Source organism: Mixophyes fleayi, chromosome 6, assembly GCF_038048845.1.
Source record: "Mixophyes fleayi isolate aMixFle1 chromosome 6, aMixFle1.hap1, whole genome shotgun sequence".
Lineage (NCBI taxonomy): Eukaryota > Metazoa > Chordata > Amphibia > Anura > Limnodynastidae > Mixophyes > Mixophyes fleayi.
The window spans coordinates 188528776-188550960 of record NC_134407.1 but is presented as its reverse complement, the minus strand read 5'-3'; the positions used below and the strand labels follow the sequence as shown (position 1 = coordinate 188550960).

Genomic DNA, 22185 nt, shown 5'->3' with positions numbered 1-22185 from the left:
AGTTAAATGGTCCCAGTCCCCAAAGGATTGACCTGGGGGACAATTGCCACCCAGCCCCTGTGCCCATGCTACCCACCACCAAGGTTCCATTGAAGTTGCAATCTGCCACTGCTTTCATCACTTTACAGGTGATACCTCCGCTCTTCAATTCAAAATGTGAAAACGCTGAACAAGTAATCAGCCTCCAATCATTTAATAAAGTTTCACCCCTTAAATGTTTGTTCTGATAGTTCTTCCCTCAGAGAATTACTAGGGGTCATTTTTAAATGTAATTTATAATGTTCTAAGCAATGTGTTCCAAAGTTTACAAACATAACAACTGACTAAACTATATATAAAATGCCATTTTGTCACCCTCTCCCCCTTTAAATTATTTAGCAATTCTTCTTACAGTCACTCTATGATGATTATATGTCTGTGTGTAATAAATCCGTACCAAACAGCAGCAACAGATAACTTTTCTCTTTCTGGTTTTTCGAAGTTTTGGATAATGTACGCTATCCCTGTGTGTGTGACATTTTCGAAACCCATATTTTCTATCCTGTAATATTTTTTTTCCCCACAGTCCACCAATAATTTTCTTGTGTATTATTGATCTCTTTCGGTATAGTATAGAAGTTTCGTATTTTAGAAATACAGATGTTCTAAAATATTGTACATAAAAATGGTTGTGTGCGCTCAGATTAGAACAAATTCGATTTGTCTTCTTCCCCCTGAAGATAACATTTTATTTTACAGTACAGCTATGTTTTTTTAAGTAAGGAGTAAACTGTTTAATAGAGTAAACACATATCAATTGCATACTGCCCTGTGTGTTTCTCCCCTTTATCTTACATAAACACATCACATCTGTTGATTTGGTTTTCTAAACTTCCTAAAAAGCACGATCAGCGATGGAACGATGCCGGGCAAACGTGGGAGTGTGTACGCACTCACGACCAGCTGTGTACCCAGCTTTACTAAATTTGCAGTTTGGAATCTTGTTAAACTTTTCCCTCATTTCATACAGTTGCTTCCTGGGGGTGTATTTACTAAACAGCGGGTTTGAAAAAGTGGAGATGTTGCCTATAGCAACCAATCAGATTCTAGTTATCATTTCTTTAGTACATTCTACAAAATGATAACTAGAATCTCATTGGTTGCTATAAGCAACATCTCCATTTTTTCAGATTTTCAGATCCGCAGTTTAGTAAATATACCCCCTGGTCTCTTGAAACACATTATATATAAATATATATTTCTGTGTGTGTGTGTGATTGTATTTTACTAGCCAGACGATACCTGTATAATACCTCTCTTTTCCTTAACAAGCTGTTCGATACATAGATTTGAAAACCAACCCAAGCCACAAGCGGCTGTCTTAAAGTGCAGTCTTGTTTTCAGTGTGCCCTCAAGCTGGGTACACACTACAGAAATTTCGACCAACTTTTTATGCCGAGCGATTTTACATGCGATCGATGATCCGATCGCTCGGTCCATGGACTGCATACACACTAGCCTTGTTTAGGACGATAAAGGGAAGAGCGGACGTCCCTTTAGCGACTTTTTACAGCCATGTTGTAGTGAGCAATGATTGCAATTTTGTACACATCGGTCGGAAGTTTATACACACTACACAGCGGAAACGAGATTGGACCGAAAATATTAAATGGTACGACCAACCAAATGAGGCGACAATCGTCCATTTGGGCAGACTTTCGACCATCGTGTCACTGCACACACTGACCCGACTTTTGAACGAGCGGTCGTATGTCGTCTGTTTGAGCCGATTATTGAATGAAAACAGTGTAGTGTGTACCCAGCTACAGACCATTAACCTAAAGATTTCAGTGTAAAAAAAAACCAAACAGTTCAAGATCTCCACATAGACTAGATGATGATATCTTAGAACCAGTGATCAGGCTGATCCGTTAATCATGTGGTTGCACCTGCATGATCGTTGAACAGGTGTAGTAATGGTCATTATGTGAGCTTCATTTATCTAATTCAGGGCTGGGAACAGTCACCATGGTGACAACAAAAAAAAATGTTTTTCCTGATGAATGGAGTGTGTCCCTTTTCCTGTACTGACGTTCCTCCAGCTTCCCCCCTCTCCAGTGACCGCCCGCACCCCACCTTGTTGATGTTATTAACAGTCATGGCTCCTAGTCACAGTGTTCTATAATACAGGGCTGATGCAAATTGTTCTGGATACAGTTGTTATAATAATGTTATGTTATAGTGTATGTGTGAGAGAGAGCAAGACTCGTATGTCAAGTGTGAGTTGTACTGGGCCATGTTACAGCGTGTTAATGGTGTTCACCTATAACGTTTTAACAATTTTTACAAATGATCAGCATTTAAATTCAGTATGAATTTAAATGCTGATCATTTGTAAAAATTGTTAAAACGTTATAGGTGAACACCATTAACACGCTGTAAGGTGTCCTCTGCTTGAGGCGTGTTGTCGGCTGTCAACGTGCGACCTATCTGGACAAAGAGCGGGTTGGGAGAAGCCAGGAAAGTCCTGTCGGTATCAATTGTCAGGAGCCAACAATTTTGTAACCTCAAATGTGTGAATTAGAAAACGTCGACAGGAGTCTGGACGTAACCTAGTTATAATGGATGCAGACGCCACGGTGCTCACACTGTTTGTCACTCCTGAGCAATGCGAGGTGTGGCCCTACTGAGAGACCAAGGTCCACGAGAGATGCCACTGATATATATTATCTTATGACAGTGCAATAGGCTGACTATTTGAAGATCTCTAGTGACGTTAGGAAATTATTAACTGAAATAGTAAACTGAATGTTACAGTAGAAGTAATATGAACAGAAAAGTTGCCCAAGCTCTTTATGCAGTAAACATGTACAAGATATTTATGTTCTGTACACAGTCCTGTTCTAATCCTGGGTACAGCCCACAATGCCTTCATAAATCTATATGTTGTATGTCCTTGTGCTTTTGTTCATATACACACCACACATATGTACTGTATAAAGCTCTTACTGTGTGTCGCTCTGCATTGGGTTTTTTCTGCAGAATTTTGTACCTTTTCTTTCCACATCCACCTACACACACCCCTTATAAGGAGGATTGTCAGTGTCTCCCTATGTATACAGCCTTGTATAGAGGATTCTCTGCACGCTGTCAGAAAGTGGGGCTGAGAACTATATAAGGGAGAATATCCTGTGTTTGGGTTCTGATCTCTTGTGTCCCACAGATCTTGCATCCTCCTCAAATTCCTTTTCCTTGTATGGCCAAATCCCAGGCGGGAGGACAGGCTGGAGAGGGGAGAGTGCCTTCCCCCATTGGCTGCCCTCCTCGTTTGGTTTTAGGACCCTGGGAAGGTTAGCACAGTCCTTCCCTGTGTCCTGATCGGCAGAGGAGAGCTCTGAGTTGCTGTCTTACTCCTAAGCAGGTAAGAGACATGAAGCTGGCGTGTTAACCCTTCCCTACCCTCTACCCAGCACCACTTTTCGCACTGACTTTCATCATACAAAGTGACTAAACACATGCACTTGCCCCACCCGGTCTAACCTTTCTCCTCTAGCTCTTCTGCCACCAATTATGTAGCCCCACTCTATTTGTCATCTTTATCTATCCCCTCAGTTATCTGCTCCTCATCGGTTTATTTTGTATGTCTTCGCCTACCAATACTAAACTAAACACATATGTCAATTATCCAAAAGAAATAAGACGCTATCAGGTACTGGCAGCACTTGACTATTACTTTAGATCTCATGCACAGGTATTGGATCCAGTATCAGAAAGTGCTGAAATCCACCAAGTAAATAATTGCTGCTGAAGGGCAATGATGTAATGCATACTGACGCTGATCGCTGAGTAGTAATTGCTGAATGAGTTAATGAAGAGTGGGATATCTAGGGCACTGTGGGGAACCATGGGGGGGACCTTTAAATATAATTTCCTATAGTTTAGCTATAATGCTCCAAATATTTTTAATTATTTTTACTTTTTTTTTTTTACTTTAAGCATTCTGGACAATAGAGCCCACACCTGTACATTACACACTGTTATAAATATTTATACCCGAGACAATCCTGTTACTGGTTTCTGTAATGGTTGCTACGCTATATAAATCAAAGATAAGTTTCACACCCTGACTTAGTGTGAACAGGGATAGTCACTGACCTGTTAGACCAGGTCCTGTCCCTAATTCTGATCATTAGCAGCTGTTTCCCTCGGGCGATGTGACGTAACCCATGCTTGAGGATTACCTGCAAAGTGACACAAAAATGTTAATGTATTCCGACATATAAATACCATAATGTTACAGAGCACACAACTATCCTGCGGCTATGACTTATGTAATGACATATTGGTAGTCTGTATAAGTGGATGTAGCAGAAAGCTGAGGTAAATTGGTGGTAAATAAAGTCCATATATTATTAAATACCAATACTTTATTTATTTTTTATTTTTTCCAGAACATGGCATACGTTAACCTCATTGTATTGCCATTTGACCACTTTGTGTCATCCAATTACAGTCTACCACTCCCAATGTGCACAGTTAAATTCATAGGAACCAATCAGATGTTTGGTTTACTTTTGTAAACTATACTAGCAAAAAGGCTGACTGGTTTATATGGGATACAGTCTATTTGTACACATCCTGGCGCCTGAGATGTGCTCAGAGCGCCAGTGACAGAAATCTGGGGGCTAGTGCTGGCTGGATTTATATACCTGCTATCATTTCTCATGACCAAAGCGATAAACAGGATTAATGAAAACAAATGTTTGTTTTCTACGTTCCAGCAATATACATAGCCGTGCACATCGCCAGGCTTTCCGACACAAAATAAAACCGTCTGCAAACACTGCAAATTATCTAAGATTTACTCTATTGTGCAGGGTGGGTACCGTGATAAAAGAATTTAGGATACGGGCAGATACTTTGGGAGTCCTTACATGGTTGTATCCACAAATGTGTGGATAAAACACCCAAAAAAAAAAGAGAGAGTTCAAAACAATGGATGTGATCACTGGGGACCAAATAAGCAACTGGCCCTCCCCAAGAAGGACTATTGGCATCCGTATCTTAACATTTGCCAATAGTGATTTCAAAACTGGATTGAGAATCAAGTTCCGTTAGGTCTGCACCATCTCGCCCTTTAACACCACACCAGGCATGTACGCCGTGTACAGTTATTGTGGGGCAGCACAGTGGTCTAGTGGTTAGCACTTCTGCCTCACAGCACTGGGTTCATGAGTTCGATTCTCGACGATGACTTATCTGTGTGGAGTTTGTATGTTTTCCCCGTGTTTGCGTGGGTTTCCTCCGGGTGCTCCGGTTTCCTCCCACACTCCAAAAACATACTGGTAGGTTAATTGGCTGCTATCAAAAATTAAAAAAAAACCCTAGTCTCTCCCTGTCTGTCTGTCTGTCTGTCTGTGACTGTGTGTGAGTGTCTATATTAGGAAATGTAGACTGTAAGCTCCAATGGGGCAGGGACTGATGTGAGTGAGTTCTCTGTACAGCGCTGCGGAATTAGTGGCGCTATATAAATAAATGATGATGATTATTATATAGTTGCCAACTCCTGATTCTTGGGAACAGTTCCTGGAAATTTGTTTACGAGAACTACCCCAGTTTTTTTTAGTATTGGCCAACTGCAGAGTATAGTTTATCTGCACTGTGATAATTTCTCTTAATCTGTAGATTAAATTCAACTGACACTAACTATTCTTATGTTTGAGCTTCATAAATATTCAATAAAAATATAAATATTTTAAATTATTTTTTTAAAATTCTGACCTATGTCAGCAGACCTGTCACAGTGTGGATCTAGTGCACCAGTATCCTATAATACTGCAGCACAATGATCTTACCTGCACCTGCTCAGCAGCTGTGAGCCTGGTTATATGATGTGAAGGATGTTACTGGTGTTTACTGTCTGAATACATTCCTGCAGCTGCTTTTTATCTTGTGCTATTTTACTGACCCGCACATCTACCTTTTATATAATATTCAACAACACTGTCTTCGTTATGAAGAATAAAATAAGAAATGTATAATTTTTTAAAAAATGTCGCGGTCCAGATCTAATTCTAGAAAGGCTTAAATGAAGCAGGGGGAGAAATGATTGATCACTGTAACCCATAGCAACCAATAAGATCTCGGCTGATTGGTTACTATGGAGAACATGGAGTAAGATTTAAAAAATAAACAAATTGTGCATATATTATACAAAAATGCTGTAAAATCTTTTAAGTGTTTTTTTTATTCAGTTTACAAATGAACATGCTGGACATGTTTGATATTTTCATATCTTGCATTAAAAATGATTTGCTACCTGAGCTTGTGCATCCAAGCACATCACAGACTGTACTGTTAAATTATGGTGCACCACAAGCCCCATCATGGTAGGTTTAATAAATTTGGTTATTGTGTTTTTTTTATTTGCACTTTAAATATACCTCCTAATGCGATGTACTCAGGCTGTGGGGGTGTGTATGGGGGAACCAATGGAAAGCTGCGAGCAGAGGCTGCCAGACATATTTGGTTGGTTAACACTTTTAAGCAGGCGAATAAGCAGGGACCAGTTTCTTCGAAAGCAATAAACCCTGTAAAGAATGTGTCAGTGAGCAGTTCCCAGGGCAGTGTGAAGAGGAAGAAGCAGCTCAATTAAATTTAACATTGGTCATTTTACTGATAAAGCAGATGGAATAAGGATAGATAGTGAGGATTGCAAATCATTGCACAGAATAAGAGGAATTGCACTGTGCAGTTAGTCGACATTGAAAACAGACATTTACAGTGAGGAATCTTTAAATCCTGGGACGATCTATTGGAATTAGGGACAGTTGGCGACTATGAACTTCCTGATATGTTGAAAGTTTAAAAATGCAGAGGCAAGAGCAGAGTTTAGACACATAAGTTTCTAATGGACTTAAATATTCAATGAATATGCATAATACTACATAATAACTGGCATAAAAAATGGATATAGCAAACTTTATATATCCTTTGTAAAAGTCTAAATATGGGGGGAGTGGGGGATTCTGGGTTCCTGTAATTCGCCCACTGTGCTGATCTATGGATACAGCCTGACATAAACTGTAATTTTTATGTAGTCCTATGCAATTGGCTTGTGTTGTGATCCCCTATATGCACAGCACTGCAGAATATGTTGGTGCTTAATAAATAAAAGATAATAGACTAAAAAAAAAAAAAATAAGTACAACTGTAAAGGATTGTCTGACCTATGACAGAACATAAGTTCATTCCCTTATGGAGATTTTCAATTCACTCCTAACTCTGACTATTCCACTGTTATCGTTTTATATATCCAACTTGTTATAACGAGACGTTTCAGAAGCTTTGTACACCTCTCCATCGAGCAACTTTATTAATGAGGACTTGTCACTTTCTGACTTAAGTTGTAATAAAAAGTCACACACTGATTTGCATAATGTGCAAATCATAATCCTAATGAGGGTGGAGACAGATTCAGCAGGGAAATGTAAATTCTCTTATGTAGTTGATGGAGGGGCTGAGGGTGTTGACAAGTCCATCTTTATTGGTATATGTGTGTATAATGTAGAATAATATTAAGATTTAATTATAATTTTTATATATTCTCAAATAAAGGTTCTTGTATCCAAACGTTTTGGAAACAAGCATTTTGTACACTCTAACAGATAAGTGATGCTATATAGTGTACTGTTTATGGAAGATACTATCTGCCCATCAATATTATGCCAAACCTGTACATAGGCATTAGGAGTGATATCTGCTATAAAAGGTATTGTTATCTATGCGGAAAAGGACATTATTTCAAATCAATCAACCTAATTACAAACATTATTTTTTCCCCATAATACAAAATGCTAAAATTCGGTTATATTTAGTGTGTGTAACATTTTAAACAAGACAATTTAATTTTACAAAGAACTACAGGAGAATGAATTACAACTTGTAAAGTGTAAACATTTTTTGACACAACACAGAGGTGATATGTACAAACAATGTGGCCAGGTATCCACTGGCGTTGTAAACTACAGCAATCCATTGTTACCTGTCCAACAGTTTCATAAATTACTTCTTATTTGGTAATAAAAATATTTAACACTTATATATGTTCCCAAATATTTTTCATTTATATGCCCCGAAGATAAGAATCCACTACTGAAAAACTGCTAACCAATGAGACTGAAAAACATACAGTATAAAATATGGGGAGACCTGTAAAGGGCCAAAAACATACTAGTTAATTGACTGCTATCAAAATTGACCCTAGTGTGTCTCTGTGTGTGTGTGTGTGTGTGTGTGTGCGTGTGTATATGTTAGGGAATTTAGACTGTAAGCTCCAATGGGCCAGGGACTGATGTGAGTGAGTTCTCTGTACAGCGCTGCGGAATCAGTGGCGCTATATAAATAAATGGTGATGATGAAAAGTGTGGACACCTGACTAATTGGTGTGTTTGGTCATTTCAGCCACACTAACAGTGGCATAACTTCTAGCATATGGCCATGCAATCTCCATAGTCAAACATTTGCAGTTGAATGGGTCCTACTGAAGAGCTCCTTTCCAACAAGTCGGTTTGTCATATTTCTGCCCTGCTAGAGCTGTCCCGATCAACTGTAAGTGCTGTTATTGTGAAGTGAAAACAACAATAACTGAACCATGAAGCCGTAGGTTACACAAGCACACAACGGGATTGAAACGCTTGGGGTGTAAAAATCGCCTGTCCTCGGTTACAGTACTGTCTACTGAGCTGCCTCTGGAACCAACGCCCGCACGAGAACTATTTGTCAAGCTTCAAGGATTGGGTTTTCATTGCCAAACAGCCCCACATAAGCCTCAGATCACCACGTGTAATGCCAAATGTCGACTGGAGTGGTGTAAAGCACACCACCTTTTGACTCTGGAGCGGTGGAAATGTGTTCTCTTGCGCTTCACCATCTGGAAATATGATGGGCGAAATGCATATGACAGGAGAACTCTTCATACCCAAATGTGTACTGTCAAATTTAAAGTTTGGTGGAGGAGGAATAATGGTGTGGGGTGTGTTTCGTGGTTTGGCCTGAGACCTTTTCGTTCCAGTGAAGAAAAATATTATTGCTAGAGCATACAATGACATTCTTGAGAATGGTGTGCTTCCTACTTTGTGGCAACAGTTTAGGGAAGCCTCTTTCCTATTACAAAATGCCAATGCCCACGTGCACAAAGCGATGTTCACCAAAAAATGGTTTCCCAAGCTTGGTGTGGAAGAACTTGACTGGCCTGCTCAGAGCCCTGACCCCTAACCCCATTGGAGTGAATTGGAACACAGACTGCAAGCCAGGCCTTATTGCCCAACATCAGTGTCCGACCTCGATAATGCATTTCCGACCTCGATAATGCATTTGTGGCTGAATGGCTGTGAATCCCCGCAGCCATGTGACAAAATATAGTGTAAAACCTTCTCGGAAGAGTGGAGGCTGTTATGGCAGCAAAGGGGTGACCAATTCCGTATTAATGCCCATGGATTTAGAATCGGTTGTGTAACAAGCACATATGTATGTGATGCTCGGGTGTCCACGTGGCTTTGGCCATGTAGTGTAATTAGAAATGCTTGTGAAGATGTTCCAGACCTTGTCTGTACTTTAAATTGTCCCGTATGGAAAGCAATGTCTACACATTTCCAACTTGCAATTCTGTAGACCAGGATATCCTCATGTAAGGCTTTTGGAGATACGGCACAGATGTCCATAAGAGCTGGTAACATTAACTGTGCAAAGGCAAGTTGCCTATATTGGGTAGTCAACAAAAGTACAAACATTTTTAAATATATTTATCAGGAATTGAAACCTTATTCAATTATGTTTGTTAGAGCTTCTAAACGTTTGAAAATACAGGATCGCTCTGTACTTAAATTTTATTTATTTTGTTTATAAGCCAGCGACATGTATGGTGGAACATAAAACAAATATACATTGCTTACAGTATAGGAATGTAACTTATGGTCCTACTGACGAGCTTACAATCAGTACTATTTTATCTGCAGAGAGCACTGTATGTAGGTAAACATACTAAATAGTCTAGCTACTAGCACACTCTGCCATGTCTCACCCATTATTGGCGCTCGCCTGAAAATGACGGCGTAGGATAATAATTTGATCAGATTTTTATGGCAAATTTGTAAATGCACTAGTAAGATGACCAGAGATCACTAATATTGGGCTGTATGTGTATAGTCACCTTATGCCTGCACCAGCAGCCTCAGTCATTTTTCATCCGACTAGCCAATCTCATCAAGTTTGGTCACTCCACGAGGGAATAATTTGACACTGGTCCTCTCATCTGATGCTTGCAGCTGACAAAATTGGCCACTTAAGTACTATGTATACTTAAATTGTTTGGATTCAAAGCAGCAATCCCACATAAATGTATTTATTTTTCTCTTTAAGTAGCAAGTTGAGTCAATTTTAAGCATTCATCTAATATTAATTTTTCTTCGCTGTCCTTCTACAAATCGTCTCCCTTTCAAAATCTCTCTGTCGTTTGCAAAATATGGATGCTGCCAGTTATACATGCTCACTGTTCTCAGCGTGTCATGTGATGGCAGAGGTGGGGAGATTTTGCATCACACAGAGCATACAGACGTTTCCAGACCTCTGTGCTTGCTATCATGTTCCATGTGACTGTGGTTGCCATGGTAGCCCATGACACAGCAGAATTATAAATCATTAATAGTAGCTTGAAGAAACAAAACAAGGAAAAATTGTAAGTACCAACATTCTTCTTCTAGTCAGCCACAGTGATTTATGCTATAGAAATCATTTTATTTCATGGGATTGCTGCTTTAAAATGTTTGAATTGTAACCATGTCCTTAGTCCAGTGGGACTGTAATTTAACTGACCGGTGTTAAAATAGCTTCCTTCACACTCACACCAGATTTTTTTTTTTTTGTTGTGTTGTAATTAGCAAGTGCCTATTTAGCTACCTTTTGATGTGTCTTCCACCAAGCCTCAAAGGGGAAATCTGACTTTGAAAAGCACACAAGGAAAACAAATTGTTTTGTTACAGTGAACTGTATAGCTATTACTTTCTATGGCTGAGAACAGCTCTGTTGATTAGTTCCCTTATTGAGCATTGTCTTACTCTGTAGATGTAAGAAGGTTCACTCTATATAAAAAGACTGTCTCCCTTATTATTGTGCACTGAAGGTATAATCTGCAGCATTCCATTGGATATGCTGCTGTAATTGCTCCATTTTAACTTTTTTTTCAACAGAAATAAAGGGGATTCTATTTTGCTTAAGCAAAACATGTTTCCCTGCACAATTGAATGTTCATTGATGGGAAGACCTAATCTGATATAGACTTGCATAGAGCACAAATTAGACAAATAACTATTTTGATATTTGTACGCTTCTTTTAAATGTAGACTATGTACCCCTCTTCCACTGTAATTTGTAAGCGTTACTGTCCACAATGATATTTTGTTCTATCTGTCCTTCTGCTCTATCCGGGAAACGTTTTTCTGTACTGAATGAACACAACTCATAGCTGCCACTTGATTGACCTTTTGTTTATCTAAGCTCTGCTTAGACAAACCAAAAGGTCAATCAAAATCCTAAATCTGAATATTAGCACGTCAAAAAAAATAGTTATCTATACGTAATTTAGAGGACACTAATTTACATTACAGAAAACAGGTAAACATTTGTTTTATCATCTAGATTATCAGTAGAAAATGATATGCAATGGATCCCGTACATTTTGCTGAGTTGCAGGCTGCCACATTATTGGTACAGCTGTTTTTTGGTATTTTGGGGGGGGGGGGGAGGGTGTTAACTTATTAATTTTTAAACAACTTGTAGAGTACCAAAAACGAGAGAAAATATACACCAGGAATTCTTTTTAACCTTTGTAACCTCTAAAATAAATGTGCTCCATAAAATATATCCTTTTTGATCATGTAACTGGATTTATTGGTGGCCTGGCATACCCCAGTCCAACATTGGCACCCATTCATTTGGGGAAACATCATTTAAGAGTTGTGCACAGATCTGTATAAGTTCTTTTTCAGTATAGTGCTTACACAACATCTGTAGAGTGTGTGTGTGTGTGTGTGTGTGTGTGTGTGTGTGTGTCGGCAAATACTAGTAACACCAGTGGTGGCCACGGTCACACTAGAACAGGGGTCAGGGAACTTTTTTACCTTTTACCCCCAAATATATTTAGATACTTAGATTCAAAATCTAAATATATATCTATATATCTATTTAAAATTTCTTTGAAAGCTTCAACTTCAAAACTTCAGGTTTTGGAGAAATGATGTTGCTTCATTTGATACGAGAGCATCAATATTGGGGCATTTTGATGTCAGAACAATTTGGATGCAGTCTTCAGCGTCCAATCGATTTCTCTGCTTTGTTTTTATGTTTGTTAGAGTGGAAAATCCTTGTTCGCAAAGGTAGGTTGTTGCAAAAGGCAGCAACTTTTTGACTGCCTCCTCATGTACAATTTTGAATGCCTTTTGCAGCTGTTAACATCTAAAAATATAACAGATCTGCTTTGTTTTCAAATGCAATACTTGCTTCATTATTGCATCGAAGCTGAAGAAGTGCCTCTGCCAACCCTTAAGGCTCTTCTGGTACAACAGCAATTTCACATTTAAAGGGGTCTACAATCCAACTGATAGCATGTGAATCATCAGTAATACCCCCAAGAATTTCATTTTTACCCCATTTGGGGTAATTTACCCATGTTTCCTGACCACTGAACTAGAACAAGGACTTCTGGCATACCCATGTACTTGTTTCACTAGTGTTACAAATGCTAGTATATCTTGTATAGATTATCAGTGAATTGGGGCCTTGTGACTACATTAGTGGGTTAATATTTTAGTAAAAAAACACTTTCTTTTGTGATTTTCATGCAGGCTCCCCTCCTCCCGCCATCATGTCCAGTAAGAAGACCAAGGCTAAGACTTCCAAGAAGCGCCCCCAGAGGGCGACTTCCAATGTCTTTGCTATGTTTGACCAGTCCCAGATCCAGGAGTTTAAGGAGGCTTTCAACATGATTGACCAGAACAGGGATGGCTTTATCGACAAGGAGGATCTGCACGACATGCTGGCCTCTATGGGTATGTTGACCGTGAAAGGCTCCACAGCCTACTGTGTTTTAGAGATCACTGTAGGCTTCCTGATGTATTTAAATGTGGTCAAAGCAAAACATGGAACTAGTAGCTCTCAAAGAAGAAAAGAAAATGCTACAAAAAAAAAACAACCCTTGATAACAATAGAAACAAAATCAGACCTGTTAACATGCACATTATAAATGTTAAAAACGCATATAAAACACATCTAGAAAATGCTAGCGGATAGAAGTCTTAATGCAGACATGGGCAGTTGGCACATTATTCTGTCTTTAGTGGGTAAAGTACACACAAAAAGTTAGACAATTCTGTCAAAGCCTTGGCATTGAGCACAATATTATTAAATATTGTATAATACATTTATATATTCTCCGACATGAATAATGTCACCCAGTGCACAATAGTCCACTCCCATTGTCTTCACCTATATACCTGTAGTAGTATGCATAGTTACATGGTAACTAAGTTTTATGTTTTCCATTGATCCCCATACCCAATTGTGCCTGCAATAAGAAAGAGCAGTCCGGCCATGTCTTCTGGGGGCTGCCTCACCTATTTGCTCATATATGACACCATTGCCAACCACCTTTCCCACCCCCCACCCAAGTATAAGCACTGATAACTAACACGTGTCAAAGCAGCATCACGTTTGAAAATATAGTGTCACTGGTGTTTTCGTAATATCAGTGGGGGACCAGGATTAAAAGTCGACACCGGTCCATAGAGTCCACATTTTCAGAAATTCTCATTGAGTTGATCCAGCGGATCCCCCCAAAGCTCTTGCTGTTTTAAAGACCTACATCAGTCAGTATATATGGTGAAACAGAAACCGAGATGGTAACAACCAAACCGCGATGGCTAAAGTGCAAGAGCCGCGTGGCTTGTTCATACAGAAATTTTGGGCAAATTTAGCTAGAACTCTGGATCAGAGGAACAGGTGTCAGTCCAGATTCACTATATAGTGTACATTTTCTGTGGACACCCTCTGCTTGTGCTACATGGTGACATAATAATATGAACAACATGCCAGTAATTGTACAATAGCACACACAGGGCGTTGTAGCAAGGTTTAAATGTTGTTGCTGTGTGTTTCATTATTGTTATTGTTTTCCCTTTGAACATTACTAAATGAATCAGGGTGACTACCTATAAGCAATGTGGGCTCCCATAAGAAAGAAACCAGAAAAAACGGTGAAGAGTAAATCTTTATATTGTATTATGTGGCTTTATCTAGGTAAGAACCCCTCTGATGACTACTTGGAAGGGATGATGAGCGAAGCCCCTGGACCTATTAATTTCACCATGTTCTTGACTATGTTTGGAGAGAAACTTAATGGCACTGACCCCGAGGACGTCATCAGGAACGCATTTGCCTGTTTTGATGAAGAAGGCACAGGTACGCCCAACTGCAAAATAAACCAACTATATCCATGTTGCCAAAAAAGCCATCCTACCATAATACTAATTTATTAATTTCTGCCCATTTTATATAATGATGTCACATTAGTTACTTGTACGTTTTAGTTATCCGTGGCTTATTTTTAATAGGGTTGCACATCTCTTCCCCCTCCTTCTTTAAAAATTGGTGGAGAAGGAGACATTTGTCCTTTTGAAATGTGTTATTGCTCTAATGCTGCAGGTTGCCTTGTTGGGAGGGAGTTTCTACTGTAACAGAACAGCAGACAGTGAGTGAATGTCAGTTTGCTTTACAGAGATGCACAGTGCAGATTGGTTGATTATATGTGAAGGGCCAGTGATGTCACAGTGGCTCAGATAACTGCATTCACTGCTTTTTGACCTTTATCAGATCCCATTAGGACACAATCCTAAACATGATGGAGGAGCTTCCACTGCAGTGGACAGGAGTGCATAAAAAAATTTGCCTTCTTTTTTGAAGTTTAGTGGTCCTATTCTAGGTGGTTAAAAGTGAGCTAGCAATAAAGAAATATACTATACATATGGTAAAAGATCTCCTTTTAGAACTAGAAGCAAATCCGGCTAAGCGGTGTAAATTTACATGGACAAAGAAAACCATTTTTCTTTTTTGCATGCAGAGGACTGTTTTTTTCCATGTAGCACACAAATATTGGTCAGCTTTATATTCTCTACTATTTAGAGTTGCGTTAGAATGTGCCCCACTTCTAACTCTAAACCCTTGGGGCCTGAGTCATTAAGGAGAGCAAAGCAAAAAAAAAAAGAGTAACTTTGCACCTGGGCAAAACCATGTTGCATTGGAGGGGAGGTAAATTTAAAATGTGGGACAGATCTATAGTTGGGGTAGGGCATGTCCTAGATCGACTTTAAATGTCAGTGTAAAAATAAAGCTATCAAGTATTTGTGTGCTACATGAAAAAGCAGCCAATATTTTCCTTATGTGTAAAATAATAAACTAATTTGCACCCCTTGTATTGTAACATGGTTTGTTCAGGATCAAATTTAATCCATTTTTTTGCCTTACTTTCCTTAATGACTCAGGCCCCAAGTGTAATAAATTGTACTGAAAGTCTAGAAAATAACATACATGACAGCTGCAGAATACACAGAGCTGAGAAAATGTACTGCAACATAAGGGACTCTCTCAGTCTCAGAGGTCACTGACCATTATCTCCTATTATCTTATTGTCTCGATTGTTACTACATAATTAAGCAACAGATTCAGTCAGTACTTTGACATAATTTACTTTGTAGTATAATAGGTGCAAATGTATAGAAAAATGACTGTAAGTAGCTGTATTTAATTAACTGAGCACACCAGGGGCTAGATTTACTAAGCTGTGGGTTTGAAAAAGTGGGGATGTTGCCTATGGCAACCAATCAGATTCTAGCTTTCAATTATTTAGTACCTTCTACAAAATGACAGCTAGAATCTGATTGGTTGCTATAGGCAACATCCCCATTTTTTCAAACCCGCAGCTTAGTAAATCTAGCCCCAGGTGTTAATGTCATTTAAAAGTGTTCTGTGCACAACAGAATTGTAACACACAGCAGTCAGACATATTGCATTCGTTTTATAAACGACAATAAAGTATTGTGCTAGTAATACCAGGCGCCCCACGTAAGGGACGCTGGCGAAGGGGGCGTGTCCTGCTCTGAGAAGGATTTGTCCAACACTAGCTGTAGTACTGTGCCCAGCATGCAGTCAGAGGGGGTTTGTGTATGGCACTCTAGCAGAGTCTAAGTGTAGAAGGGCTGAAGGAAAGATTATTTTTATTTTTGTGTAAAAGTTATGGCAATGCCGGCAACAGCCAAGAAAATAATAAGGTCAAAACCTACTTGTAATACAAGCCTTGCCACGATATTGTGCTGGAGATTGGCAACCATTTTGTTGTAGTACAGATCTATTTCCTAACGTTACTTAATCACATTGGAAACACTAGAGGAGAATTTAGTATAATTACTATCACATCTGTCCCCATTTATGGAGAGCAGTGACCATTTTCTTGTAGTATGGGAGACAAAGCAGGCATGCACAAGTGCAGGAGATATCCCAATATTACGACTTTATGTGTAGCATTTGAATCATAGTTAAAAGGCTCTGAGAAAACTCCTTTTATTTAGGATAAAGTTGTTGAGAGTATGTAACAGCATATACAGGACAATACATTCATTTGCTGGTTATCTTACCTCCGATTTTTTTGAATCGGGACCGGCCCCAAAAGGAGTGTGGCCATATCTCTGGAGGTGTGGCTAGCACTTTTGAAGTCCGCACTCCCCTCACTTCCCATAAAAACAATCCTGCACCTGCTATTTCTCGTCATCACCACAAGATAGAAGCCATTTTTTATAATTTATTTATATTACACTTTTTGGAAAAGCAAAGTAATAAAGTGATTTAAAAAAAAAAAAAAACACACCCTCTATATAACTTGCCTTGCTTGGCAAAACATTTTGCTCAATATCATGCCCTGCTAAACTTTTGCCCTGCTTAAGTCACTAATTCGGGGGCCCTCCATGATAACTGGCAAAAGTCACTATACCTAGACGTAAGCAGCACAAGTATTCATTTTGGCAGTTGTGGCTGCATATAAGTAATACAGACGGTGCCCTGAGACCAGGGCATGGGCCTATTTCAAAAAGCGGCATGGGACTACAGCTCCATGAGGTCCTGTAGCAAGTCAATACTGTCCTCATGTAAAGCCTCTAACTAACATAAACAAGGTTGGAGCCCCCTTATTGTCACGAAAATAAAACTGTGCCTTCTTAATAATATAAATCTATAACTGTGCCCCTTTAGTAATCAAAATATATAATTACATTGGCCCCAATTTTATAATATTATTATAGTGCCCATAATCCGTTAGAGATGTGAGACCACTCCCGATTGGCATGTGTTCTATTCTTACCGAACAATTACTCATGTTGCGTGGGACTGCAGTCCGCTTCATGGATGAAGGTTTATTTTATTTTTGCCATTGGGATTATGTCGGATCAAGACAAGAAGATAACTTCAGGTAAGTATTTAATATACTTGGTATAGTGCATAAGTGCATGCTGGCATTTGTAGTACTGCCACATGGATGGCCGCTATTCTAACATTTTTACTGTGGTAGCCACCGGCCAGGGAGCCCAGTGCTACTTAGCATTGGACTGGGCATCGCTAGGTGCAGAGATGCAATTGTTTAGTGGGACCCCCTCTTTAGTAAATCTGGTGGTTTGAAAACCGCCAAGAAAATCAATGAAACAAAACCACACTTTAGTTAATGTCCCCCTTAGATGCATTTCTTAATAATTAGACACCTGAGTGACTACAAAGCATTTTATTGGATATTGATATCTTCCATGATTTACTTATGATGGTTCGCTATTTGCAATCATCATCTATTTATATAGCGCCACTAATTCCGCAGCGCTGTACAGAGAACTCATTCACATCTGTCCCTGCCCCATTGGAGCTTACAATCTAAATCCCCTAACATACACACACAGAGACCGAGAGAGACTAAGGACAATTTAATAGCAGCCAATTAACCTACCAGTATGGTTTTGGAGTGTAGGAGGAAACCAGAGCACCTGAAGAAAACCCCTGCAAATACAGGGAGAACATACAAACTCACACAGATAAGGCCATGGTAGGGAATTGAATTCATGGCCCCAGTGCTGTGAGGCAGAAATGCTAACTGCTAAGCCACCGTGCTGCCCACATTGGGGCAGCAAAAGTTCCAACATTCTAATTGCAGCCTTTCCTTTTGTAAGCTGGTCTCCACATCCTCTTGTAGTTTCTTGATGATATTGTTCAACCAATCAGAAGCTATCTGTGCTTATGTCATCAGGTACTTGGAAATACTGATACTGCATCCACATCCCCACAATAAAAGTCTCTCCACTGGGGTTTAGTCAATTGCTGGTTGTTTACTTAGTCAGACATCCTTAAGTCTACTACGATGAACCAGTGTGTTGAAAAATAATAATTCAGAGTATTATTCCAGCTAGTCTGTGTATGGAAATATTTACAAGTTGTCCTCTAACAATATTTGTTCACATATTTTCTTTGTTTCTTTCTCTGTCACCTCTTTACTCTGACCTACGTGTCTCTTGTTCCTCTCCTGCAATGTCCCGTTTTCTGCGGCTGTTTTAACCTTGTTGCTGCTCTACAGGTTTCATCCATGAAGACCATTTACGCGAGCTCCTTACCACAATGGGAGACCGCTTTACAGACGAGGAGGTGGATGAGATGTACAGAGAAGCCCCAATTGACAAAAAAGGCAACTTCAATTATGTGGAGTTCACCCGCATCCTGAAACATGGTGCTAAGGATAAAGACGACTGAGCTGCCGGTGGAGATTTGCATGAGAAGTGTAAGGATGGAGGAGGTTTGGTTCTGCACATCTGGGAAGAACGTATTCTTACTGCTAGCACCCTTTCTGTCCTCCCTGCAGCCACCGACAGCCCTGCATGAGAGGCCTTGAATGCAATAAACAAAAAAAATCAAAGAAAGTGTCCATATTTAACCCCTTGTTCCCCATAGAAAAAAATATTTAGGCATTCGGCAGAAAATAATTGTCATTAGAATAGCAATTCACTCTTGGTTTTGGATGCAAAGTAAAATGTACTTGGGACTGCTATCTGTAGTCGTCTATTCATGAAAAACCCTTTGTAAGTACCCAGAGTGGCCTGTACAGCACCTCTGTCAGGAAGGTGCTACTGTCAAAAGATGAGTTTGATAAGAACACGGCCCACTGATGTCCCCTTAACTGATCGGATCTGAAGAAGTCAAATTAATATATAACATAAATAAAGAAATTGATTTATTAACATGACAAGTTTGTACGTGTAATAAGTGTACATATCTGCACTGCATACCACATGGCGTGTGCAAGGGGTAGAGAGATGAGACTGTCTGCAGGGTCAGCATCCCCAGACTTTTCCATGTCTTCTCTGGTTCATTCCTGGAGCACACACACTAATAACATTCGCATACAGACAATAGGTGATGGCATCATGTTGTGGCAGGATACAGATTGGCACCTTCCACCACTGACAATTCATTCATCATGGTTTATTTATAGGGCACCACGGGTTTTGTAGTGCCGGCCAATCATCTTACAGATATGACCTATATGCAATTAATATAATTATATAATACAATTAAGCAGGGCTTCCACCAGAAATTATGGGGCCCAGTACAAATGTAACAGACAGGCCCCCCTCCTCCCTTCTCTCACCTCATCCTCATTTTTAAATTATTCTCTACCCAACAGTTGCCCCCCCCCCCCCCCCCTCCTCCAATTTTCTACAGTCACCCCTCATCCCCGGTTCCATCTAACCCTCGCAGTAGTATACTTACCTCTCTGCATCTTCTTGCTGTCTCCTTTCGGCTCCAGGGAGCCTCCGTGCCTAGGAGCCGGGCACCTGGAACAAATGGCAGCAGCTCTGGGCCCCCACCATCTTGCTAGTGGTGGCAGACATGCTGCCTACAAAGGGGTCTGCTGTTGCATCCTTATTTACACGCAGAGGTCTCTCCCCACACTATACCTCACATCTCAGGAGCAGCTGCTGTCTAGAGATGGCTACCTCCCTTAATTCACTGCAGAGGCCTCCTCCCCTAATAAATTTGTTGGCCCAGGCCTGGTGGGGCCTCACTCTACTGTTGGGCCCCATACTGCTGTACTCCCCTGATGGTGGCCCTGCAATTAAGCATAACAACACATACATGGTTAGTCGTGAGCTAACTGGTCCGAATTACAAACGGAACAATTTTACATTTGAAAAAAAGATTGATGGGAGAACCCTGTGCTGCTCCCGTGGGAAACAACTTTGTTACGTAATTAAATTGCTTAGTGCAGTGGTTCACAAACATTTGCAGTTCGCGGCACCCTTAGAGTCTCCATAATTTTTTCAAGGCACCCCTCCAAAATAATTACAGAGCAGTCCCATTTTATAAGTAGCTGGGTCAAAAATCGTAATAAGTATTTAGGTCAGGATAGAAATACTTATTTAGTTGTATGCAAAAATACACATAAATCCAAGGGACAATAATATTTTTATATATTTTTTCAATTATATTTCTGTCAAAGAATAATTTACAGCTAACTCACTCTGTGCCCCTGCATCATCTCCACACTCTGTGCCCCTCTGCATCCAGACTCTCTGTGCCCCCTCTATATCCAGACTCACTGTGCCCCCTCTGCATCCAGACTCACTGTGCCCCCTCTGCATCCAGACTCACTGTGCCCCCTCTGCATCCAGACTCACTGTGCCCCCTCTGCATCCAGACTCACTGTGCCCCCTCTGCATCCAGACTCACTGTGCCCCCTCTGCATTCAGACTCTGTGCCCCCTCTGCATCCACACTCTCTGTGCCCCCTCTGCATCCACACTCTCTGTGCCCCCTCTGCATCCACACACTGTGCACCTCCTGCATCCACACAATGTGCGCCCTGCATCCTCGCTCTGCCCCCTCTGCATCCACACTCTCTGTGCCCCCTCTGCATCCACACACTGTGCGCCCCCTGCATCCACACACACTGTGCCCCCTGCATCCTCGCTCTGCCCCCTTTGCATCCTCGCTCTGCCCCCTCTGCATCCCGCCATGGCCAGGAAGAGAGAAATCAAAACAAAAAACTTACCAATCCGGCGACGCCCGGGACCCAGCATCCTCTCTCCTGACGCTTTTCACTGAATGTCGGACGTGATGATAATATAATAAATATTAATACATGCTCATCCCGCTAAGTCGGACACTCATAAGGACTACAGGTATAGGGTTGCTGAGTTCAGGGGATTCCTCAATGCTCACTGTGACCTTGGTCGGTTTTTTTATACAACAAACAGAAACCAAGAATTAAAATCACACAATTTATTTTAACAAATAGCAATAACCAAATAGCAACTGGTAAAACTTTATAAAACTTTAAATTCACAGTGAGCACTGCCCGCAAGGCCAATGACATCAAGCCGGAAGTATTTTGTGCAATTCACCAGCTTTCCAAGTCTGGTCAAACCAGTCAAAAGTGCTTTTTCAATGGCATATCTTGTATATATATTATGTATATCTCGTGTATTAAGAATGTATACATTGCTTGATACCAGTAGTTTTGGGTTCATTTTGGTTCCTTTTTGTGTTTTGTAACTCCTGTTAGCAAATGATGTTATATTATTATAAATAAAGTTTATTGATGAATTGTGTAACAATTAATCCAGGCTGATCTGTAATATAATTGATTTTAATTACACTAGTTATGCAATAATTGAATGATATTTACTATATTCAGAGATATAATTAACAAAAACATTTTATTAAACTTTTTGTATAATTGTATTTATATTTTAATCAGTCCCACCACTTGTTGATCCAATGGGATTACATGATTTGGGTAAATAAGATGTGGATATCAGTTATCCAAGATATACCAATGAAAAAGCACTTGCGAAACGTTAATGGGTTGATGTCATTGGACATCATGTTTAGTGAATTTCCCAATTGTAAGATGGGTGTTGCTATTTGTTAAAATCATTTGTTGTTAAAACATCATTTTAATTCCAGGTTTATTTTGGAATCTATCCATTACAGATGGGGGGATGTCCTAAGCGTCGGAGGACAATCAGCAGGCATCTGATTCGTAGCACATAGCAGGATTGTAATTTCCAAAGTT

General features: G+C 40.0%; 2 protein-coding genes across 4 annotated transcripts in view; one reads left to right on the top strand and one right to left on the bottom strand.

Annotated features, from left to right (window-relative positions):
- The window catches only part of LOC142094955 (phosphatidate phosphatase LPIN3-like), a 56287-nt gene extending 52079 nt beyond the window's left edge, over window positions 1–4208 (bottom strand). Inside the window, exon 1 of the mRNA XM_075177628.1 lies at window positions 4135–4208. The gene's annotated coding sequence lies outside the window, so the exon portion shown is untranslated. The remainder of the gene's footprint in view (window positions 1–4134) is intronic.
- The window catches only part of MYL9 (myosin light chain 9), a 32015-nt gene extending 12661 nt beyond the window's left edge, over window positions 1–19354 (top strand). For 2 of the 3 annotated variants that reach the window (XM_075177633.1, XM_075177634.1), the window contains exons 2-4: window positions 12879–13082; window positions 14329–14490; window positions 18689–19354. In XM_075177633.1, the coding sequence (XP_075033734.1) occupies window positions 12899–13082; window positions 14329–14490; window positions 18689–18861 (519 nt within the window). In that variant the 5' untranslated portion in view covers window positions 12879–12898 and the 3' untranslated portion in view covers window positions 18862–19354. Of the gene's footprint in view, window positions 1–3292; window positions 3401–12878; window positions 13083–14328; window positions 14491–18688 lie in introns of those variants that run through there. The other variant, XM_075177632.1, reaches the window with a different exon arrangement.
- The last annotated feature ends 2831 nt before the right edge of the window (window positions 19355–22185 follow it).